The sequence below is a fragment of the Betta splendens genome, chromosome 13, assembly GCF_900634795.4.
Source record: "Betta splendens chromosome 13, fBetSpl5.4, whole genome shotgun sequence".
Classification (NCBI taxonomy): domain Eukaryota; kingdom Metazoa; phylum Chordata; class Actinopteri; order Anabantiformes; family Osphronemidae; genus Betta; species Betta splendens.
In genome coordinates this window covers 9,090,989-9,110,711 of record NC_040893.2, presented here as the reverse complement: position 1 = coordinate 9,110,711, position 19,723 = coordinate 9,090,989, and the positions used below count along the sequence as shown (strand labels likewise).

The window sequence follows — 19,723 nt, the reverse complement described above, 5'->3', positions numbered from 1 at the left end:
GCTATAAAGCGAACAATCCATACTCTACAGTGTATGCATATTCTCTGAGTGAGGTATATCTTTGGTTTTGTGCTGATTGCGTCTCATAGGCTGGACACATAAAGCCGTGGCCTTAATGTCAAAGCTGTGCGCTGCGGGGGAGCCTGGCGGCTCCGCGGGCGGGGGGGCGCCAGGGAGGGGAGAGGGAGACAAAGCAGACGCAGGTTAGATGGCCCTCTCTCACCTCGTTTCCCGGCGTCTGCCTCAGCATCCACACAAACTCCAGCACGGCCATGAAGATGGCCACCAGCAGGCCGCACACCAGCACCACGAAGATCCCGCCGATGTTCTCCATCCCCAAGCCTGGGGGGGTGAGGGGGAGAGAGAGAGAAAGGCTTTAGAACGACTGAGCCCCTGACAACGAGCCGGGTGGGGGCGGACCGGAACCGGACACAAACCTTTGGCACGGTGGTCCTCCTCCTTTGGACACTTGCCACCGTCCCACCACTTTCTCTTGAGGATCTCCAAGCGATTGTCCTCCTGCAGCTTGAGGATGGCCAGGTCAAACTCGTCCCGGTACACCGACCCTGAAGGGAAGTGACGGCGGAGGTGAACTTTCCGCGGCTCGCCCTGACTTCGACATTCTCCTGACTTCGCGGCTGTGCTCGGCTCTGGAGGTCACAGCTCGGCCCCGAAAGCCGGCTCATCTCTCATTTCAACATCAAAAGCATTCGTGGGTTTAGATCTGATCTTGTTTACTTTAAGGTGTGTTTTTCCCTCATCCCCACTTTGACTCGACTCCAGATCAAAGCGTGAGGCACTGGAACCCACTGGATCCCGGTTTCGACAGGCATCGCTTCCAGAGCCCCCTCTCCCGTCCTCGCGCCCACATCGGAGCGCAGACACCGGCGCTCTGTTGAAGCGTCGCGGCACGTTTCTCCCCGTTTGCATCATTTCCCCCATGATGGCAGCTAATGGCCGGGCTTTGCTGAGCCTCTACTCTAACTCCCCCGTGCGCCGTTTACGGTGCGTCCTCCGCCCGATGCTCCAGTTTGTCACTTCTCTCTCTCTCTCTCTCAACTTCTACATTAATTATACAGCAGAGCGTTTAAGCGAAGCCTCAAGCTTTTGTGCTGTGCTGCGCTTCCTTTCACTCTCCCCCTACCTCCAACCCGTCCGCCCCCCCCTGTCCACGTACCCAGGGGCATGCCGATACCGTAGCCCTTGGTGTCCAGCAGTCCTCCGATCTGCGTCAGGTTGCAGTTCCTCTGGCGGTAGTACTCGTTCATGGTGCTCTCCAGCAGGTAGGCATAGTTGGAGTTGAGGACGCGGGCGATGCCCTCCTCCGTGCTCTTCACAAACACGCTGGGCTGCTTGGAGTGCATGAAGTTCCACATGCGCTGGTAGGTCTGGTAACGAGAGTTCTGCGGAGCGGAAAAGGGACGCGATGCCATCAGCAGAAACAGACAGCGGAATGTGTGGGAGCGTAAACAAAAACCCATCAGCAGAGGAGCAGATTGGCTTTATTTGTTTGTCTTTTTCATTTCCTTGACTGATGGATTTATTCAAAGCCTATGATTCTCTGAAAACAGCGCCGCTGTTAATGTAAATGTTTTTTTTTCCTGTAGCGTCTCCTTTCTGAGCAGCTTCAGAGTTCACTTAACATCCCTGCCTGTCCTCTGCTTTCTCTTTTCCTGTCTTCCCTGAGTTATTCAAGGTCCAGCGAATGTAAAAGTACAAAGGCAGAAAAACCCCAGCGTTGCTCTCTCTCCTCCCACCTATACCATCCTTCACTGCCCCCCCCCCATCCCCCTTGTAACACACCCCCTGTTTCTCACAGTTTTCTCTCTTTTCGTCCCTGAGGTCAAATCTTGAAAGGATGAGAGAGGATACGGCGCGTCCCCCTGAGGGACCTGGACGGCGCCCTATCTCTCAGAGGATACGGATATTGAACAGCTGGAGCAAGGAACAGACAGGAAACAGATAAAACCTGAGGTCAGGGGAGGAAGACAGGAGGACATTGAGGTGATGAGAAGGATAACGGTGCTGATGGGCCATTGATCACCGCAAGCTCTTAGGTGAGCCTGTGCTTAGATGTGTATATGCATGTATGTGTGTATGTGTGTGGCTGTGATGATCACATGCAACGGCCTGTGTGACCTCTGACCTGGAAGAAGGTCATAGTGGATCCTCCGTGCATGGTGCCGTATTCTATTGCTGTCTGATCCGCCAGGTCGTCCACTGACTCTATCGGCACCTCCATCCTCTGGACTGTCAGGAAGGCAGCCAGGTTGGCTGTGTAGGACGAGATGATGATTAATGTGAAGGCCCACCTGTGGAGGAACATGAGAGGACAAGAACACATGTATTCACCTAGAAAGCCATGTAAATGGGCCAGACCGGAGCACGAAGAGTGATCGGGAATATTAAAATAGCTGCGCACCTGGATGAAGACCCTGCAGGATTTTCAGCAGATGACAAGGTGAATGGGTGAATGGGGGGGGGGGTAAATGGATGGAGGGACAACGCTTGATTCGGGTGGAAGCGATGTTTTGGCTGCAGAGGCAGACATAAACAAGACACACAGTCCCGAGTAGCTGACAACAACACGACAACGCAGCCAGCACTAACCACACTCCGCTGACGCAGCGCGTTGATAAGGCCCTGGGAGCGATGGTGGATCCCTGCTGCATGAAGCCGCCGACAGGAAACCAAAAGCTGTTGCCAAGTGAATACTGGTTGATTAGCAGGTTGCAGCGACCCTTCAGACAGGGATGAGGGTTGTACCACTCATACGGCGTCAACCTGGGGAGTCGGAGACAATGTGGTGTGATAACAGAGTCAGAGCAGGCACCCGGTCAACAATAGTCAAGGCATTAGGTATTCTGATGGAACCGAAACTGGAGAGACGGGGAAGGGAGCGCAACAACGCTAACAATGGCGCACAATGTCACCTTGGCTCGGCACAGAGGAGCTAGTCGCTTTTCATTCCCCGCGTGCAGGCTCCTTTAAGGGAAGAGGTGAACGGCAGCGTGATCGGTGTGTTCAACCAAGGCCTACTGTATGTGACAACTCTGTTAAGCGCTACCCCGAGACAACGGCGTCTCAACAGTAGGAACGCGGAGGAAGCAAGGGGAAATTAAAGAGCTACATCTTAGTTTAAACCCCACATGAAATCTTATAAAGATTTCAGCAGATACCCATTTGATCTGCTGAAGCCTCTGGAGCTTCTTAAGCTGAAGCCGCTGCAGTGGCTGATATTGTCTCTTTGTCGCTACATATCTCGAGTTTTGCATTAGTTCAGTGATGGCTACATGTGAACGCGCACGTATTTACCATCCAATGTGTTTAGCAAATATAACGCCAGTTCAGCAAAAATACAGAGTCTACACAATCCACCTAATTGTCATTAACTCAGCTACTGTTCATAAGGCAATTACATTATCCTACACAAAGACATGCATATTTGGAGATTGATTGCCTGATTGCACTGAAAGACATTTAATTAGCATTTTGCTCCCCTCATAAGATACTGTGTAATTTACTAATGTTTCAGATGGCTAAACTGTCTGGTTTAGAGCATCAACCGTGTCAGTTCTCCTTCGGTCCAGCAGGGGTCAGTGTGACGCCAAACACCTACCGCTGGGAGGAGAACGTCTCCTTCACTGTGATGTTGAAGATCAATTGCTGGGACCGAGGAGAACAGAGCGACCGTCACCTGTTTTCCTGTTTTACCTCTGCCCCAAACAAACAGCGTCTACGCTCCCACTCTCTGAACTGGCGTCGCCTCGCGTTAGCGCTGCCCCTCTTTCCTTTAACTCTGCAAAATACCGGCGCCTCCTTTACCTGGCCACCAGAAAGAGGACACAGCTGACAGCCAAGTAGGCTAGAAGCATGAAGAGCCAGACTCCGGGGGAGAAGGGATCCAGGAAGGAGAAGTAGCCTGGCCTGCGTCCCTGCAACACACAAACACACACTCAGCACGGAGGCAAATCATTAAAACCTGCTCAGGCCGAGCAACCGTTTGATCCCACATCCAGGTAACCCAATGGAAATCATCAAGGGCTTCTGTTTAACAGGAAGGAAGGTTAAACACTCACCCGTACTGTAAATGGAAGATCAACTAATTAGCATATAAAACCATCTTAACTTTTTACCATCGGCTCCATGCAGCAGGTGCCAAGTTTAATTAAAAGGAGAGGTTGCTGAGTTGCAGTGTGGATTCCTTCGCCCCAAGCCCCGCTTGGCCAAAGTTGCCCAACAATCCCAGCGGCTTGTGTAATTTAGAAAAAGGTGACTGGGACAGTAAACGGAGGGGGTGATGTGATATGCAAAGATTTTCCTGTCCTAAACTGATAACATTATAATTATATGAATCTCATTTGCATGTAAACATTCAGATCGACGTTGTACGAAGCCTCAAACCCAGTCTCCCATGAATTGTCAACAGAGTGGCAGAGGCCTGTGTACTGATATGGCATCACCGATAAGAGGTTTTATTCCCCAGAAAAAAACAAAAAGGCACCGAATGAGCCCACGGAAGCTTCCTATTAACTGACAATAAAAAGGCTATTAAACCCAATGCGTTGACCTGTAGGACCAGCGATGCAGTTGCCGATGACTACTGTAAATAAGACCAACGTGAGTATACGGTAGCATAGCCATTAATAGCCAACGTTTCATTATCCAGCAGCTTAATGAAACCAATTACCGGCGAACCAGTGCCAAGTGACTGTGTGTACATTAGTGCTGCTTCTGTTCAGCACAGAGGCTCGCTGGCCGGACCCGGGCGACGGGGGCATCAGCGCTTTACACACAGGTGCGCGTCCGCCATCCGTTAACGGCCGATGATTGAGGGGGCTGTGGGGGCCGGCAGGACGGCGAAACAGCGGATGCGATCAAACAACCGACTGTTTGGAACGCCGTCGCGAGCCGGACGTGCTCGGGTTGTCGGGGGACCTCTCTCTGCGGCGCCCGCGGAGGCCGCCGAACGAGCCTCCGTCGCTTTCATGCAGAGACACTCAATTAGGCGCTCCCCGGGGACGCCGCGCATGCCAAAACGCCGCGCTAATACATTCCGAGGTCCTCCGCCGGGTGCATTCCGGAGGAAGGGGGCGAAATTATTTTGGTGGGCATTTGCTATGATGAATGAGGCCCCGTATAAACTAGTGCCGGGAAGGAAATTCATTAGCCTGTCTGTACTCATTTACGTATTAGCGTGACGGGGCAGAGCAAAAGTCGCGCAGGAAGCGGCAGGAGATTCTTTTAACCCGACTGTCCGTCTGTCTATATATAGAGTGTTACGCTTCTGATGGTGGTCGCTGTCTGAATATAATACACAGAGTGACAGCGGCCTTCTCGGAGGTACAGTACTGCCGTAGCAAGTGCCGCTGTCAAGCTGCCTCGGGTTGGCCATAGTAGGGTAACAGCAATATGTGCTGACATGAGGCCTCCTGTTTGCTGGTCCAGTTTGGCGCATGCTGAAGCAGCGCTTTGCTAACTGCTCGCTCGTCCACACCCTAAGCTCCCACCAAGGTGCTATTATTAAGATGAAGAGAGCTGCAGAGGTGCCAGACTCCCATGCAACCAGATGGCGGAGAAGGGATGATGCCGACGGAGCAGATCACAAGACAAGACGGGTGGGGTGGGGGGGTGGGGGGTGGTGGGGGTGAAGATCACAACAGCGGGAGTCGCGCTGCGGCGCGGGAAACGGGTGTGTTATTAAAAGTTCTGTTTTCAGGGGTTGGAGGAGGAATTATCCACGCCGGGGCTGCTGCAGACACACTAATGAGCACACGGGCAGGTTAAACGGGATTAAATGCATTAAATGCATCTTACTGTACCTGTGCGCGTGTTTCTAATGTGTCAAAATATCCCATAAAGTCGTTGTTTCGCTCCTGTGAAGCCGAGGCCCGGAATAAAAAGCAGCTCAGCAAAGCTCCCTTTGGAGAACAGAGATCACGAGGGTAGTTACCGAGGTGTGGAGCGGCTGCGATGCAACGTTTAGTGCCTGTCGGGCGGCTTCAGGTTTGATTTTCTGGCAGCGGATTCATTGTTTTGCAGCTAAAGCCACAGATACAATACAGTGCGAGCGCTGGTGGGACGATTGAAACCAGGGAGCTCATGTTGGCCCCGCCTCCGCGTGCGGGTCCGGCGGTTCAGGCCTGTCAGCAGCTGTCAGTCATCGTAGATAGAGCACGCGTCCGGGCCGACGGGAAGCAGCGGAGCCGAACGCGCTTGGAGGAACCGTACTGGACTCTACACCATCACTTTAGGCAGCTGGAACCCAAAAGGAGAACAGCTGCAATCAACAGCCTCTGGAACCCATCAACAGGGCGACGCCCCCTTTACTACCTGCTTCGCGGGAACATCGGAGCGACCGGAACCGCTCCCTCACGCTCTCAACGCGGTTGAAAAAGCCCATTCATCTTACCTTGTTCTGTCCTTGCTCCCTTCCCGCTGTCCCCCTCCTCGCTCCCTCGCCCCTCCCTCGCTCCGCCTCTCTCGGGGGGGATTGCCTGCGCGCCAGCAGGGCGGCTGAGGGAGCCGGTGCGTTGTTCAGTCAAGGATTCCACCCAGTCATCCTGCCTCTTGGTATTCACTCCACACCGCTGCCCCCCCCCCGAGGTTTCCCGCCCGAATACCAACGCGCTACAGGAGATCTCCTATTGTCATTTCAACTCCGGCTCTCGACTGCGAGCTCCTCTCTACCTGTTTCCCCCTCATTCCCTTTTATGTTGCCTTTTGTTCCTCTTCCTCGAGAAAGACTCCCTCTCTGTGCCGTCGTCCTCGGCCTCTTGGATAACGCGCGCGTTTCTAATTGCGTCGGAGCAGATGCTGTGAGCTGCAGGGAGCGCTTTGATTGGGTGGAGGTCACGGGGGCTGCGCGCTGCACGCCGCGTCCTCGTGAACTCGCCGGCTTGTTTGCCTTAACGTCTGCGTTGACTTCGTCCTTGTGCGTACACGTGGTGGCGGCTGCAGCTCCTGAGCCCCGCACGGCTTCCACACACCCCTAATTACCTCTTATATCTAATTAAGCAGCTCTGTGTCTTCCTCTCACTTACACATACATTACCTTGTAGGTTTCAATAGTGCTTGCAATTTGATTACACCTCATGCCTTTTTTTTTCTCCTGACAGCTGCCGAGCAGAGCCCAGTGTTCCCCGGCTACGCGATTCCTGCAGGACGCCTCGAACAGGCACAAGACAGGAAAGAGCGCTGGCAAAGCCCCCGGCAGCGAGAGGCGACTCGTGCGTCGCCGTGATTTTCTGGGAAATCATCCAACACAAGAAGCTGACGGGAGCAACAGTGATTTTGTGCAGCGGAACGACAAACAGTAGTAACATCGCGTGACAGGTAATTAAATATGGTGCTATGTTAAATGTTGATGTGATGAAGTAGAAGTCCAGGCAACTTGTTGCCACTGAATCAAATCAATGCCTGTTTTGAATTAGGCTTAAAGGCAGTAAATTAATAACTGGGCCTGTACAGGATGTTTCCTTTTATTGTATCGCTGTTATTGGGAAGAAGCATTGTCTGTTTAGTTTGGCTCAGAAAGTAAATGAGCAGCACAATAAATCAAATAAAATTAATTACTACTCCAAAAACAGAAAAACAATGCGTGTGGGAATGAGACGTACTAGTGGAGTGGAGAAATAGACACTAAACAGTGAATCTGAGGGTAATTAATAACCAGAAGGTGCTTGTATTCACTGCATTCAGCGTTCTCATTGATCAGATTAAAATTTCCATTTAAAGTTTGAAATAAGCAGCAAACACCCTTGTAGAAATCACCGCGGCTCAGATCGATAGCCAGTGGATTAGAACTAAACTAGTGCAGTCACAGAAATTCGCATATCGAGTTTTAGAGCCATGCTGAGGGACCGTTGTGAGTCAGATCTGAGAAAATGCCAAGGGGCGAAGCGGGAGCAAAATGAGCAGTATGCGAAAATGAGAGAGAGAGAGAGGGAGAGAGAGAGAGAGAGAGACAGAGAGAGAGAGAGAGAGAGAGAGAGAGAGAGAGAGAGAGAGAGGGGACACCTGTCTTCAATTTCAATATTTTGTAACTTTCTCCTCCCTAGCTCTCTTTTCCAGTGCTTCACACCTTATCTTAATAAATGCCTTCTTCATTTCTCTCTCATTGACCTCTTACCCATAAATTCGGTATCAGCTATGTCAAGTCTGAGCTAATTCAACTTGTGGTGTCGGCCCTGAGGCGCGTCGGCTCCGTATCGCGCCCTCGCGCCGCCTCCCACTTCGGAGCACATACGCTACCCGGCAGCCCATTTAACACGGCCCCCTGCTGTGAGCATCGATTGACTCTCCCCAACTGTTCGGCGCTCAGTCGAGTCCCTCGCTGCTGCACCTATTAGCGCCGCGCTCAGACGACGGCGAGGTGAGAAAGAGGGACGCTCCAAAAGGAAAGGCGTGTGAGTAAACACCCCTGTGGGAAACAACGCTAATGCTAGCTGGTGCACGCGCCCAAACACGGTGACCGGTGCCGCGGTTGGTCCCACTGTGCCCCGTTGGGTTCTGGGGCTGGTGATTAATGGACCACCGACTCTGCATTTCCACCTGCACTGCCGGTGCCGGGCCTTGGCTCTCTGCGGAGCTTGCGGGGTGTTGCTTGTGTGAATAAGTCTGCCAAACCCAGTCAGAGGGCAAGCGGAAAACAACTGTGAAACCGCTACATTCATCAGGAAGCAACAAAAAAAAAGCAACACACCATCTGGTGCAGGTGAGAGAAGTGGCCGCGGCGGCAGAAGGTGGGAATGGACGGACGAAAGGGAGAAGCGAAAAGAAGTGGATGCTGTTAAGCAGTTGAGACTCCGGGGAGAGGGAAGAGGATGTTGGGAAGATAAAGGAGCGAGAGAGCGGAGCTAAATGTTGGCGGAAGGGAAAAGCTACAGCCACGGAAATCCAGCGGTGATGGGAAAGCGGAGGCGCTGGGAGGTGGAGGAGGCGATACCAGGCGCAGGAGGAGAGTTTGTGCAAGGATTTAGACAGATGAAGAGATGAAGAGTCTCTGGAGAGCAGCGGAGAGGCTCTCCTCCGACGGCCCGACGTTCATGTGTGTGTGCAGTGCGCAAAACTCACCAGGTGGACGCGGTACATGATGCTGATGCCGAGGGTCATGAACGGCTTGGAGAAGTCGATGACTTTCTCGCGCTCCGCGGTGATGGTGAGGCCGGCGACCGCCAGGTCAGCTTTCTGCGGCACAGAGGGCAAACAGCGCCACACACAATGTCAACACACTCGGAGGGAGGATCGCGCATATGCTTGTGTAAGTGAGACGGAAACAAGGCGGGATTGATGGAGCGAGAGCGCGCGCTGTGGTGAGGGTCAGCGTCTGTGCATGTGTGCGGAGGGAGCACTGTCGGGACAAATCACTTGACAAAGCAGAGCCTGGCAACACACACACGCACAAAGGAGAAATGGTCAATGTACGCCGAATGCTGGACGGCTCCCTGCTAATAATACTGGCCAGCAAAGTGCAACTGCAAGGGATTTTTTTCATCTCCCTGAGGAGCGAGGAGCGAAAGCAGCAACGCATTGCTCTTTGTCTGCTGCACGAGTGGTAAGAGGATTGGGAAGCTGGAGAAGGAAGGGGAGAGAGGGTGGAGGGGAGAGAGGGTGGTGGAGATAGAGGATGGAGGGGAGACAAGATGAGGGAGAGGATGGAGGAGAAAGAAGATGATGGGGAGAGAGGACAGAGGGGAGAAAGAATGGGGGAGAAAAAGGATGGGGGAGAGAAAGGATGGGGGAGAGAGGACTGTGGAGAGAGAGGATATAGGGGAGAAAGAATGGGGGAGAGAGGAAAGTGGGGAGAGAGGATGGTGGAGATAGAGATGGAGGGGAGACAAGATGAGGGAGAGGATGGAGGAGAGAAAGGATAGGAGAGAGAAGATAGAGGGGAGAAAGAATGGGGGAGAGAAAGGATGGGGACTGTGGAGAGAGAGGAGCTCTGCTGCAGCACTGCAGATGTCACTCAAAATCCACAATGCACATATAATTGTTCCAACCTTTAGAACCGACAATGCAGAGTAGAAGACATCTAAAAGCCTTTATCTCACGCTGCGTGCGCTTCAATTAGCGCCACGGCTAAAACCTCCACCCCTCGAACCCTGCGCCCAGCGTGTCCCGCAGGCCCTGACCCTCCATCACCGGCCTCCTTCTGCCGGCACGGAACGAGCACCCGGGCGCTTTTCAACAAAGGCAGCGGCCGATCCTTTAAAAAAGGAACGCAGCCGTAACAGAAGATGAAATATTAACGCGACAATAGCGTATTAAAATTGATTACCGGATTCCTCGGCGTTCCCGCTGTTCTGCCTTTCAGTGCAACTGGAAGCGTACAATGACAAGCTGGATGTTCCATATTACATCATGCCTGTTTCCAGTTGCCTTCAAACACAATGGTAACCCAATAAAAAGGGACACAATGAGACTTCTGAATGTGGGGATGAACGGAACATTCCCCTTTATCCGCGGTTACTGGGTTTCCTCCTCTTCCTCCCACCCGCTGGACTGGGCAGAGCTGCCACTCGTCTCCTGGCTGCACTTTTACTTTTCTTCAATGCATTTCTTTTTTTGCTGAGACAAACCTGAGGCTGACCATAAAGAGGACTATAGTATTTTTGTTTAATCTTCCTGAACAAGCAAAACTGTCCATCACGACAGGACACAACCCCCCACAAACTGGTCCGTTTAGCATTCGACTTGGTGCTGCTGTGCTGTCCCCCTGCTCTAGTGAAACCCTGTGGCTTGAGACACCAGGACATGTGCTTAAACTGTGGCCCGGCCTCATTCTGGGCTGACTCACAGCTAGCGCAGGCTGTCTGACACCCATCAAACAAAGCTCCCCACTTCAGTGAAATACTGTCCATTCCCAGCGGCTCTGACGGGGACACGGGTCCCTGCTGAGTGGAATAAGCCCGGGCTGTCCTCCTCCGCCGCTATAAACTCCAGGTTTTATATCCGTGCAACCTCGTCTCCTCCATTGCCTTCTTTTACGTCACCTCGTCTTTCCGCTTGTTTCCCAGGCTTTAAACACACAAGCTTAGACCTTCCTGTCTGCCGCGGAGCGATCGCCCCCGTCCCGTGACAAATCCCTCCCAAGCATCGTCTCGGCTCCGGGTCGCCTCCCCCCCCCCCCCCCCCCCCCCCCCGTCCCCGCTGCTGTCAGAGACAAATGTCGACTGCAGCCATGGCCTTTCTGAGGGTCAGCCTTCCAGAGGCAACATGCGGGGGGACGATGGCAGCCGGTGACAATAACAAGAGCAGACACTCCTTGTATTACATACTTAATGGCTTTGCCCTTCATTAGCCTGCAGAATTAAGACAGATCACCTCTAAAGATCTGCTCGACGCTCCCGTACTCCGTCTTCCCCACTCTGGCCTTCCGCCACACTTTTTAAATGTCTGTTTCAGTACTTCCCCCACACTCAGCTTCCTTATATAACCTTATCTGTCTGTTAAAAGCTACAAAAAAAGTCTAAGACTGATTCAGGAGTAAAGTTAAGGTCACTTCAGAAGGCTTAAGGAAAGGAGCCGACAGGGAACAAGCCACCAACGGGCTGAGGGCGGGTTGGAACAGCTTAAAGCTCAAAGAGGCCGAGGTACGACACGAAGGAAAGCGGCTCAACGCACAGGTGTGCACGAGCGACCTACGCCTCCGAGTACAACAGATGCGCTGCCTTAATCCCCCGTGCGGACCTACCCTGGAGATGAGCTCGCCCACCATGCCGCTCCACGTCCCGTTGGCTCCAGGGACCCCGTAGAGTCCGTCCCCCACCAGCCGGATGCGATACTTGAACTTGAGGATGTCGGCCAGCTCCTTCAGCATGTCCACGCAGAAGCCTTCGTAGCGGTCGTTGCCCTCCAGCTCCTGGTGGTTCTGCCGCAGCATCACGTACGGGTTCTCCTGGAAAGCACACGCGGCCGTCGACGTTGGTTCAGTTAATTCAGAGCTTCGGTTCTCATAATTAAACAAACAAATGTCTTCATATTCATCCAGGCTGAACAGTGTAGCACTTAATACTGTAGCTGAGGCCACTGAAGGCAGTGGAAGAGCCCCGTACGTCTTTTTAAAGCCATAGTTCACAGGAGGTTTACGGCCTTCAGAGCAAAGTGAGATTTATAGATTTGAAAAGAGACAGGAGCTGAAGTCAGGAGGAGACAGGAACCTGCTAATCGGTTCAATCCGGCAAAAACAAAGCAACGCACACTCACGCACGCCAACATAAACCACCTATTTACAGCCCGTCTGCTGGAGAGCCGTCTCCCTGTTCAGCCGCCTGTTTATTTACGTCTTGTCCTGTGATTTAGTTGATGTTGCAGGAGGATGTAAAGAGTCCTGCAATAATGCATTTTGGAGCCATCCTTATTGAACCATTTTTCAAATAATGCGACTGTCAGAGCGCCGTGCCCGAATGCCACTACATCATAAAAATGACAGCACCGCGCACCGTTTTACTGCCGCTCTCGCCGAACACTCAGCGCGTGGCTCCGGCTCAAACTCAGCGACTTCAGCGACGCCACATCAGATAACAGTGATTAACAAGTCAAAAGGTGTTTATCCGCTGCTTTTCTGGTAAACTGTGCGTTTGTGGACTGCTTGTGTTAATAGAAATGCTTACAGTGGAGCGTGTGTGATTCACCACGGCCGCCATGCGCAGGAGCTCCTGAAGGGCTCCACTTTTGGGAGGGCGAGGCACAAGCGGTAATCTGGCATTGCTATATTTCGAAGAGTGGAATGGAAGTGAAATTGTTTTGTCATCGCCGCAGCTGGAGACTCTTATTTGCGCGGCGGCTGGTTGAACGGTGATTGATTGTCCTCACAGCGGCGAGACACGAAAATAGTAGTCGCACAGAAATTGGAAACGTTTGTAAACTTTGGCGCGGCGCAGCTGTTGCGGCGACTTGCCCCGTTGCCACGGCAACCCTTTCGGTTCTGCCTGTAAAGATGGAGGGTGGGGGGGATCACTTTGACGCGACGCGTTTGGACGGCGCTCCCCTTGTTCTCGCCGCATCACTGGACAGTAGCGCCAACAGCCTCCTGCTCCGCCGCGATAAGAGCGGGAATAAAGCGCCGGTGATCGACGCCTTCCGTCTGCATGACGATTCAATTGGTACGCCCGGGCTCGTAGGTCGATTAAACAGACACGCTGCATAGTGACAATAGCCTCCAGTGTCATACAGGAGCAAAATGAGAGCTGTGAGTTGTGCTGGAGGACACACATGATTGAGTGATTTCTACTGTAACAATGAACGAGGCACCTTTTGCCTGGAGACGGCGCCGTCGGCAAAACACGTGCAGCGTCTGCAATTAAGACACTGTGGTTGAGGTTTGGGCATCGGGACCCACAGTAGCCGACTGAGACACAAACACAACTATGATTTACTTTGGTAATTCACGCTGCCAGAGACTGAAGGCTTTCAGGGGCTTTGACAGCTGTGATTGTGACTGTAAATCCATTGTAAAAAGTCCCAGCTCCGTCCCGTCAAAGGAGAAAACAAAACCTCAATCAGAACAAGCTTTCAACAAGTGAGGAACCACGTGTGCTGCACGTGCACCACTCCAGCAAAGCAAACCTGTCCGTCTCTTCATTACCTCCCTAAAACAGCTGCACGTGTCACTTGACTGGTCCGACGTGGCATCTCTGCTCGCTCATGTTTCATCTCGAACGAGACACAATATAAATGCTAATTTCACAGCTCACAGCCCGCTGAAGCTTTTTCCCAGCGCCGGAGTCACACGTTCCCGCTCCCCGTCCAATTTCCGCAACATTATTACATGGGATTTATGGACGTTTTGTACATAACACAAGCTGGACTGAGAGACGGGGGAGAGATGAAGCAACATGCCAACCTGCTCCTCACACCTTTTAAGTAGACGGCTAGTAACGCGTGTCCCGCTACAACACTTAATTATGCTGAACCCATAAATCAACTTGGCGGCAAAAACTATTTTAGTATTTATTCACAACAAATACTGCAGCTCGCATCATTAGAGAGTCAATCTCTCAGTAAGGCCAGAAAATATTGCTTGTGTGTTGACCTGATACACAGCAAACATCAGTCACACAGGTGAAAAACCAGCAGCGATCAATAACACAGAGAGGGTCTGACTGTTATCAAGATGAAGTTTCTTTCTTTCTCTGTCATTTTTCTCAACATTCAATTTGTCCCCCTCTAATAGCGACCATAGGATGGGCCCATGCAGGGCTGCAGACATGGCAAACGGCACCGCTCCCGCAAATGTATACTGTAAATCAGCCGCAGCTTATTCTCGTCCTAAAAGTCGTCACTAACGGAAAAAAAAAAAACGTGAGGAAGAATCGCTTCTTCCTGGAGCCGCGGCGTACAAAATCATGTAAAAATAACACCACGAAGGTGTCAAAGTCTCTACCGGGGTATGAAAGCGCTGTCTTCCGTGAGGACATCACAGGGTACTGTATTCCATCTGCCGCCGTTTGCACACTATAGCAAAACAGCAACAAAGTTATGAGTTTGCTGAAGCTATGAAGAAATGCAGACTTTTTAAAGCGGACTCTTATTCTCTGTGAGGCTGTGATGAGTCTGGTGGCGGACTGATAACACACACGCACACACACACGCACACGCACGCACACACGCACGCACGCACGCACACACACACACACACGCACGCACGCACGCACGCACGCACACACGCGCGCACACACACACACACACACGCACACACACACACACGCACACACACACACACACACACGCACGGAGCACCAGGTGCACTGGTGGGTGTTGTTCACAGTCAACTTCATACACAGCCGTGGAGTTTCCCCTTTCAAAACCTCAGGGTGTTCCAGATGTCTTAACACATCCCTCCTCGCTTTTCCTCAACCGCTCCTCTTCTCCTTAGAAGCTGCTCTCCAGAGCTCGGTAACCGAGATACAATTCGCTCACAGGGTTTAGAAATGCTGTTTGAAGAGGCGCCACAGAAGCTCTGACAACATCCATGTAAATACGAGGTCAGTATAAAAGAGCCAGGTCATGTTGCTTTCTTTCCTTTTGGTACTTGACTGTAAATAGACGACAGAAAATACTTGAGCTTAATAGACTATGAAAGTTTGGAACAATGGGGACAGATTGTGTGTGTGTGTGTGTGTGTGTGTGTGTGTGTGTGTGTGTGTGTGTGTGTGTGTGTGGCCTCGGGGCTGCTCCTGCTCATACAGGATCAGCCCACACTGCTGTATTCGTACTACAGATTTAATCCCTCTGGTCACGGAGGATGATGTTCAGCTGCAGTTTGCAGGAGGGGTTTTACTTTTGCTGAACTTTCACTCCAAAGGTTCTGGTGTCAGACATGTGGCCGGGTCACCCTGTCATGTTCACTTTTTCTCCCCCTCCTTTTCAAGGTAAAGCGTGTGCGACTTTTGCACTGTTTAGCATTATTGTCACATTGGAAACACTCCCTGCCGCCGGGCCTCTCGGGTCGGTGAGTCATCCTTTCGGTGTTTGTGGAACCGCGCTTGCCTTCGTACTCGCTGTCTGTAAATGTCACCATCTCACCTTGCACTGACGCGGGTCCGTATCAGCGCAGTGAGTCACAGCCAGCGCTAAGACCTGGCCCATCTACTTTATTTCGGTTTCACCTGCTGCCAACGAGGATCGTTTCCTGTTTCTCTGGCAAAGTTTACTCCCGCAGCTTTGGGAGTTATGGCTTTGTCAGGATCATAAATTGGCTGAGGGGCCGCCTCAAACAGTCTGTCCCCTCATCGCTTAGAGAGCAAAATACGCCGCTGCCACTTGAAAAGAGGAAGAGTTCTACTATAACTCTAAAAATGCCACAGGTACAAATCACATCAGACTGCAAATAAAGAAATGAACCCCGATTATTCTCTTATTGTCCTGTTCCTGCTCGACAAGTAACTACACTTCACAACAAAATGAAAAGGAATTAATTTTTATTTTAGGGGAAGCAAAGAAAGGGTTTTTCTATTATACAGTATCAGCGGCTCCGGAGCATATAAACATTATTTCACTGCTAACAGCTGAGCTGTGCCTGCAACAAACTCAATAAATGATTACAAACACAGAGTTTGTGTCTCTGCAGTAAAGTGATAATCAATTTTTTTTTATTCCCCGGGAGCTGCTGGTTGAAATCAAGCAGGAACCTGACGGCTATCCTCAGGTGTAATGAAAGTGCGCCGCAAAGGCCAAGCGAGCCAGTCAGCGGTGCAGACGGAGCCTAAATACTGTAGGCGACAACACAGACGCCAGCGCACACAGGCGCCCGGGCCGGCGCCACAGGTAGCGGGTGCTCATAGAGGCTCGCAGTTGCGGCTCGAGCGAGATAACAGCGACACGGCAATCACACCGTGATGAATGAGCTGTGATAGGCGCGGAAAATTGCTCCTTGGTGGCTTCTGAAGTTTGGCGGAGGGACTCTATATCTCCAAAGTGAAATCAAAGCTCCGCACTCAGCCAATTCTCTCGTTCTCACCCTCCGTCTGTTGTGGAAACAGTCCCTCATTTGCGCACACGCACACGCACACGCACACGCACGCACGCACGCACGCACGCACGCACACACACACACACACACACACACACACACACACCTCCGTCCTGTGTGACATGAAGCGCTCCATCTGAATCCCAATCAGTCTCAATGAGACTCTGCTCAGCAGAATATGGCAGCGCGTCGCCTCCCTGGTTCCCACGGCTCGCGGCTGATAAGCCGGCCACTCAGAACAACACACTGGGCCAATTGCCCCTGCTTACGAGCTACTTTGTGCCTCATCGGCTGATCATCGGCGTGGAGGAGGAGCTGGACCAGTGACAAGCGTGTGGCTGTGTGGGCATCTGGTGCTGAACGCAGGCATCTTCTATCATCCACACCTGTCCTCGTACGGGTTGCGAGGCTGTTAGAGCCGATCCCAGCTGGTTGTAGGCACGAGGCAGGCTACACTGGACTTGTTTTCACCGGCGATGCTCCATAGTTAGCACGTTAGCTTATATAAATCACGTGACAGCTCTAGTCAAACACACAGCGCTGATCTGGAAGCACATCCGCTAAGAAACAGGCAGGTGATTAATGGATGAGCAATTAATCGCCGTTAGAAACATGGATGGTGCCTGAATATATCGCGACAACACAGTTGTGTATCGCTGTGGCATCGCTCATCGTAACTTCACATGCTGGATTTTTATTAAGCTCTACTGTAGGCATGTTTGCTCCACGAGGGCAATCGAACAAAATATCCTTAACCAGACCTTGTCCATCCTTTAACAGCTGCTCCTACCACTGTGATAAGAAGAGCATTTGAGCAGAGACTGTCTCACCTCGCAGCATTTTCAATATGCTGAGACATGCACAAGGACCGGAGATCCTAGAGAGTGCAGTCAGGCTGGAGGAGGCCACCACAGCAGGCTTTAATATAAAATACTGCCTTCTATCAGGTATGTAAATCGTGCACTAATATATGACACGGATTGTTTATTTAGATCAGATTTAAGACACCTGGCTTTCTTGGGTTGAGCTGCCTCCCTCGTAACGGGTTGCACGGAGAGGGTAGCGAGGAGTGCTGCTCCCAGGATCTATATTTACAGCGGAGGCTGAGAACGGCTGACACGGTGAATTATTAGCTCCCGCTGATGCACTGTGATGTAGCCCCATCTGAAGTACTCAGGGCAAAACAATCGCGCAGCATCACTTCCTGTGATCCCAAGGGGACCGGGCTTGGATGGGAAAAATACAAAATGGGTTTTTGATATGGTAATTGTCTGTCAACGCGCGGAACGTCAGCCACGTGTGGCTCGGCGTGGGCGCGGAGCTAGCACAACGGCGTGGCCTGCGTGTGCGTACAGCGGCGCTTACCAATATGGTGGTGATGGTGAGGGTCGTGTTGAAGAGGGTGTCCGTCACGTTGATTGATGGAAGCTTTTTCTCCATGGACAGTCCATCTTCAGAGTGCCACAGGCCGATCTGCACACACACACACACACACACACACACACACACACACACACACACACACACACACACACACACACACACACACACACACACGCACACACGCACACATGCACACACACACGAGCAGAGGGAAACAAATCAGTCACTGAGTCCATCAGGTGGAAAAAAAAAAGATCTAACAGAAACAATTTGTGCTTGATTGCCTTTTCTCTTCCCTTAAAGAGAATCAGCGCGACCTTGACGAAGGATCGCGCAGGACGGAACCGCGGCGCCGGACGGTTATAGAAAAGTTAGCGAGACCGCGGGAGGAGACAAAGGCAACACGTGTGGCTCCTCGAGAAGCAAACACAGGGCATGTGTTCAATCAGAGGAAACAGAATGCATTCATTAAACCAATTACCGGCAAATCCTGTGGCGCCGAGCCACACTCTCACTCTCATTACAGCACAAGTGGGGATTCACACCTCCACCTCACACGCCGTCTTCCCTCCCATCCGCCTTCAATGCCTCGCTGCCATTTCCTGGTTCGTGCATTCGTCTACCCGAGCCAACTTTGTCAATACGAAGCTGCTTGATGTTATTCCGCCTCTCCCCCCTGACGTTTTATCATAATGGGACTGACAGGAAAACAAATCCTAGGTCTTTTACATTCTGACCTTCAAGGATTTACATAGCTCCTCTAATCGTTGGGAAAATTCTGAAATCCCGGAGCTTATTAAAATCTGCAAGTCAAGTAAGAAAGTGTTTCTCTCGGTTATGACATGACAAGCTTCGACGTTCCCCCCCCCGACTACAAAACTCCCCCCCGCTTGTGCTCCGCTTTATTCCCCATCTTTCATCTGGAATATCTTCAAAATTCCAACACATCTCTGCTGGTGATTACATGCTAAGAGTTATGAGATAGACGGCGGTGACGCGGCGGCGGCGGAACCCACAGCGAAACCATTTTTCCTTTGCTTATCGCGGTAGTTTTACAGGCCCTGCTTTCATTTATGCAGCTGATGCAGAAACCCGCAATTTCAGTGTCAATAATGAATGGAGCAATAAGGGAACCTGTTAGCGCCGGAGATAACCTCGAGAGAAATCAAGTCCGAGATAACATGCAAATTTTTGTGGCACGTCCATTGATGCAACTTATCTCCTGTCTAACTTCCGAGCTGCCACCATGTTCCTGTTTTCAGCTCAGGTTTCTCCGATCGCACAATTAATCTGCTTCATTATGTAAATGCTGCCTCGCAATCTTGGATCTTCAAGCAATAATAGGACTTTTACAAATATTTCTCCTCCTTCCGTTTTGAATATCGCACACGGGGGTAAATGGGAAAATACAGCATCTAATTAAGCCTTGACGCCTAATAAACCATCTACAGTAAACAAAGCTCTCCAGACGTGGTCACAGACTGATTCCAGGCTAAATTGCTTAAGTTCTCTAGAGACTTTAACTCCTTCACATTGATCAGCGCCTGCTTTAGGAATCTGTTTAACCACTCTCCTAAAACTGATGATGGATTGTGAGCCGAGATGTAAAAAAAGGGGGAACAGAGAGCTCCCAGAATCAAAGATTTCCTTTGAGAGTGGATGATCAAAAAGATCGCGGATACCATTTCCTCTGGTGTACTTGTTGTGAGAAACAGCACCTTGCTCGCACAAATAGACTACAGCACCCCCCCCCCCCCCCCCCCCACACACACACACACACACACAGACGCACACCCTCCACCCTGCACAACGCGCCGCACTGTGCTGCTGATGGCCTCAAGAAACAGAGGAGGGAGCGAACGGGAA

General features: G+C 51.5%; 1 protein-coding gene across 3 annotated transcripts in view; it reads right to left on the bottom strand.

Moving 5' to 3' along the window:
* Positions 1-19,723, bottom strand: part of grik4 (glutamate receptor, ionotropic, kainate 4) — a 181,289-nt gene that overhangs the window by 5,966 nt on the left and 155,600 nt on the right. For 2 of the 3 annotated variants that reach the window (XM_041073539.2, XM_041073541.2), the window contains 10 exons: positions 17,840-17,947; positions 11,696-11,899; positions 9,076-9,189; positions 3,826-3,935; positions 2,611-2,784; positions 2,353-2,435; positions 2,147-2,274; positions 1,178-1,403; positions 438-566; positions 224-342 (listed from right to left, as the gene is read on the bottom strand). In XM_041073539.2, the coding sequence (XP_040929473.1) occupies positions 224-342; positions 438-566; positions 1,178-1,403; positions 2,147-2,274; positions 2,353-2,435; positions 2,611-2,784; positions 3,826-3,935; positions 9,076-9,189; positions 11,696-11,899; positions 17,840-17,947 (1,395 nt within the window). Of the gene's footprint in view, positions 1-223; positions 343-437; positions 567-1,177; positions 1,404-2,146; positions 2,313-2,352; positions 2,436-2,610; positions 2,785-3,825; positions 3,936-9,075; positions 9,190-11,695; positions 11,900-17,839; positions 17,948-19,723 lie in introns of all 3 variants that reach the window. The other variant, XM_029171198.3, reaches the window with a different exon arrangement.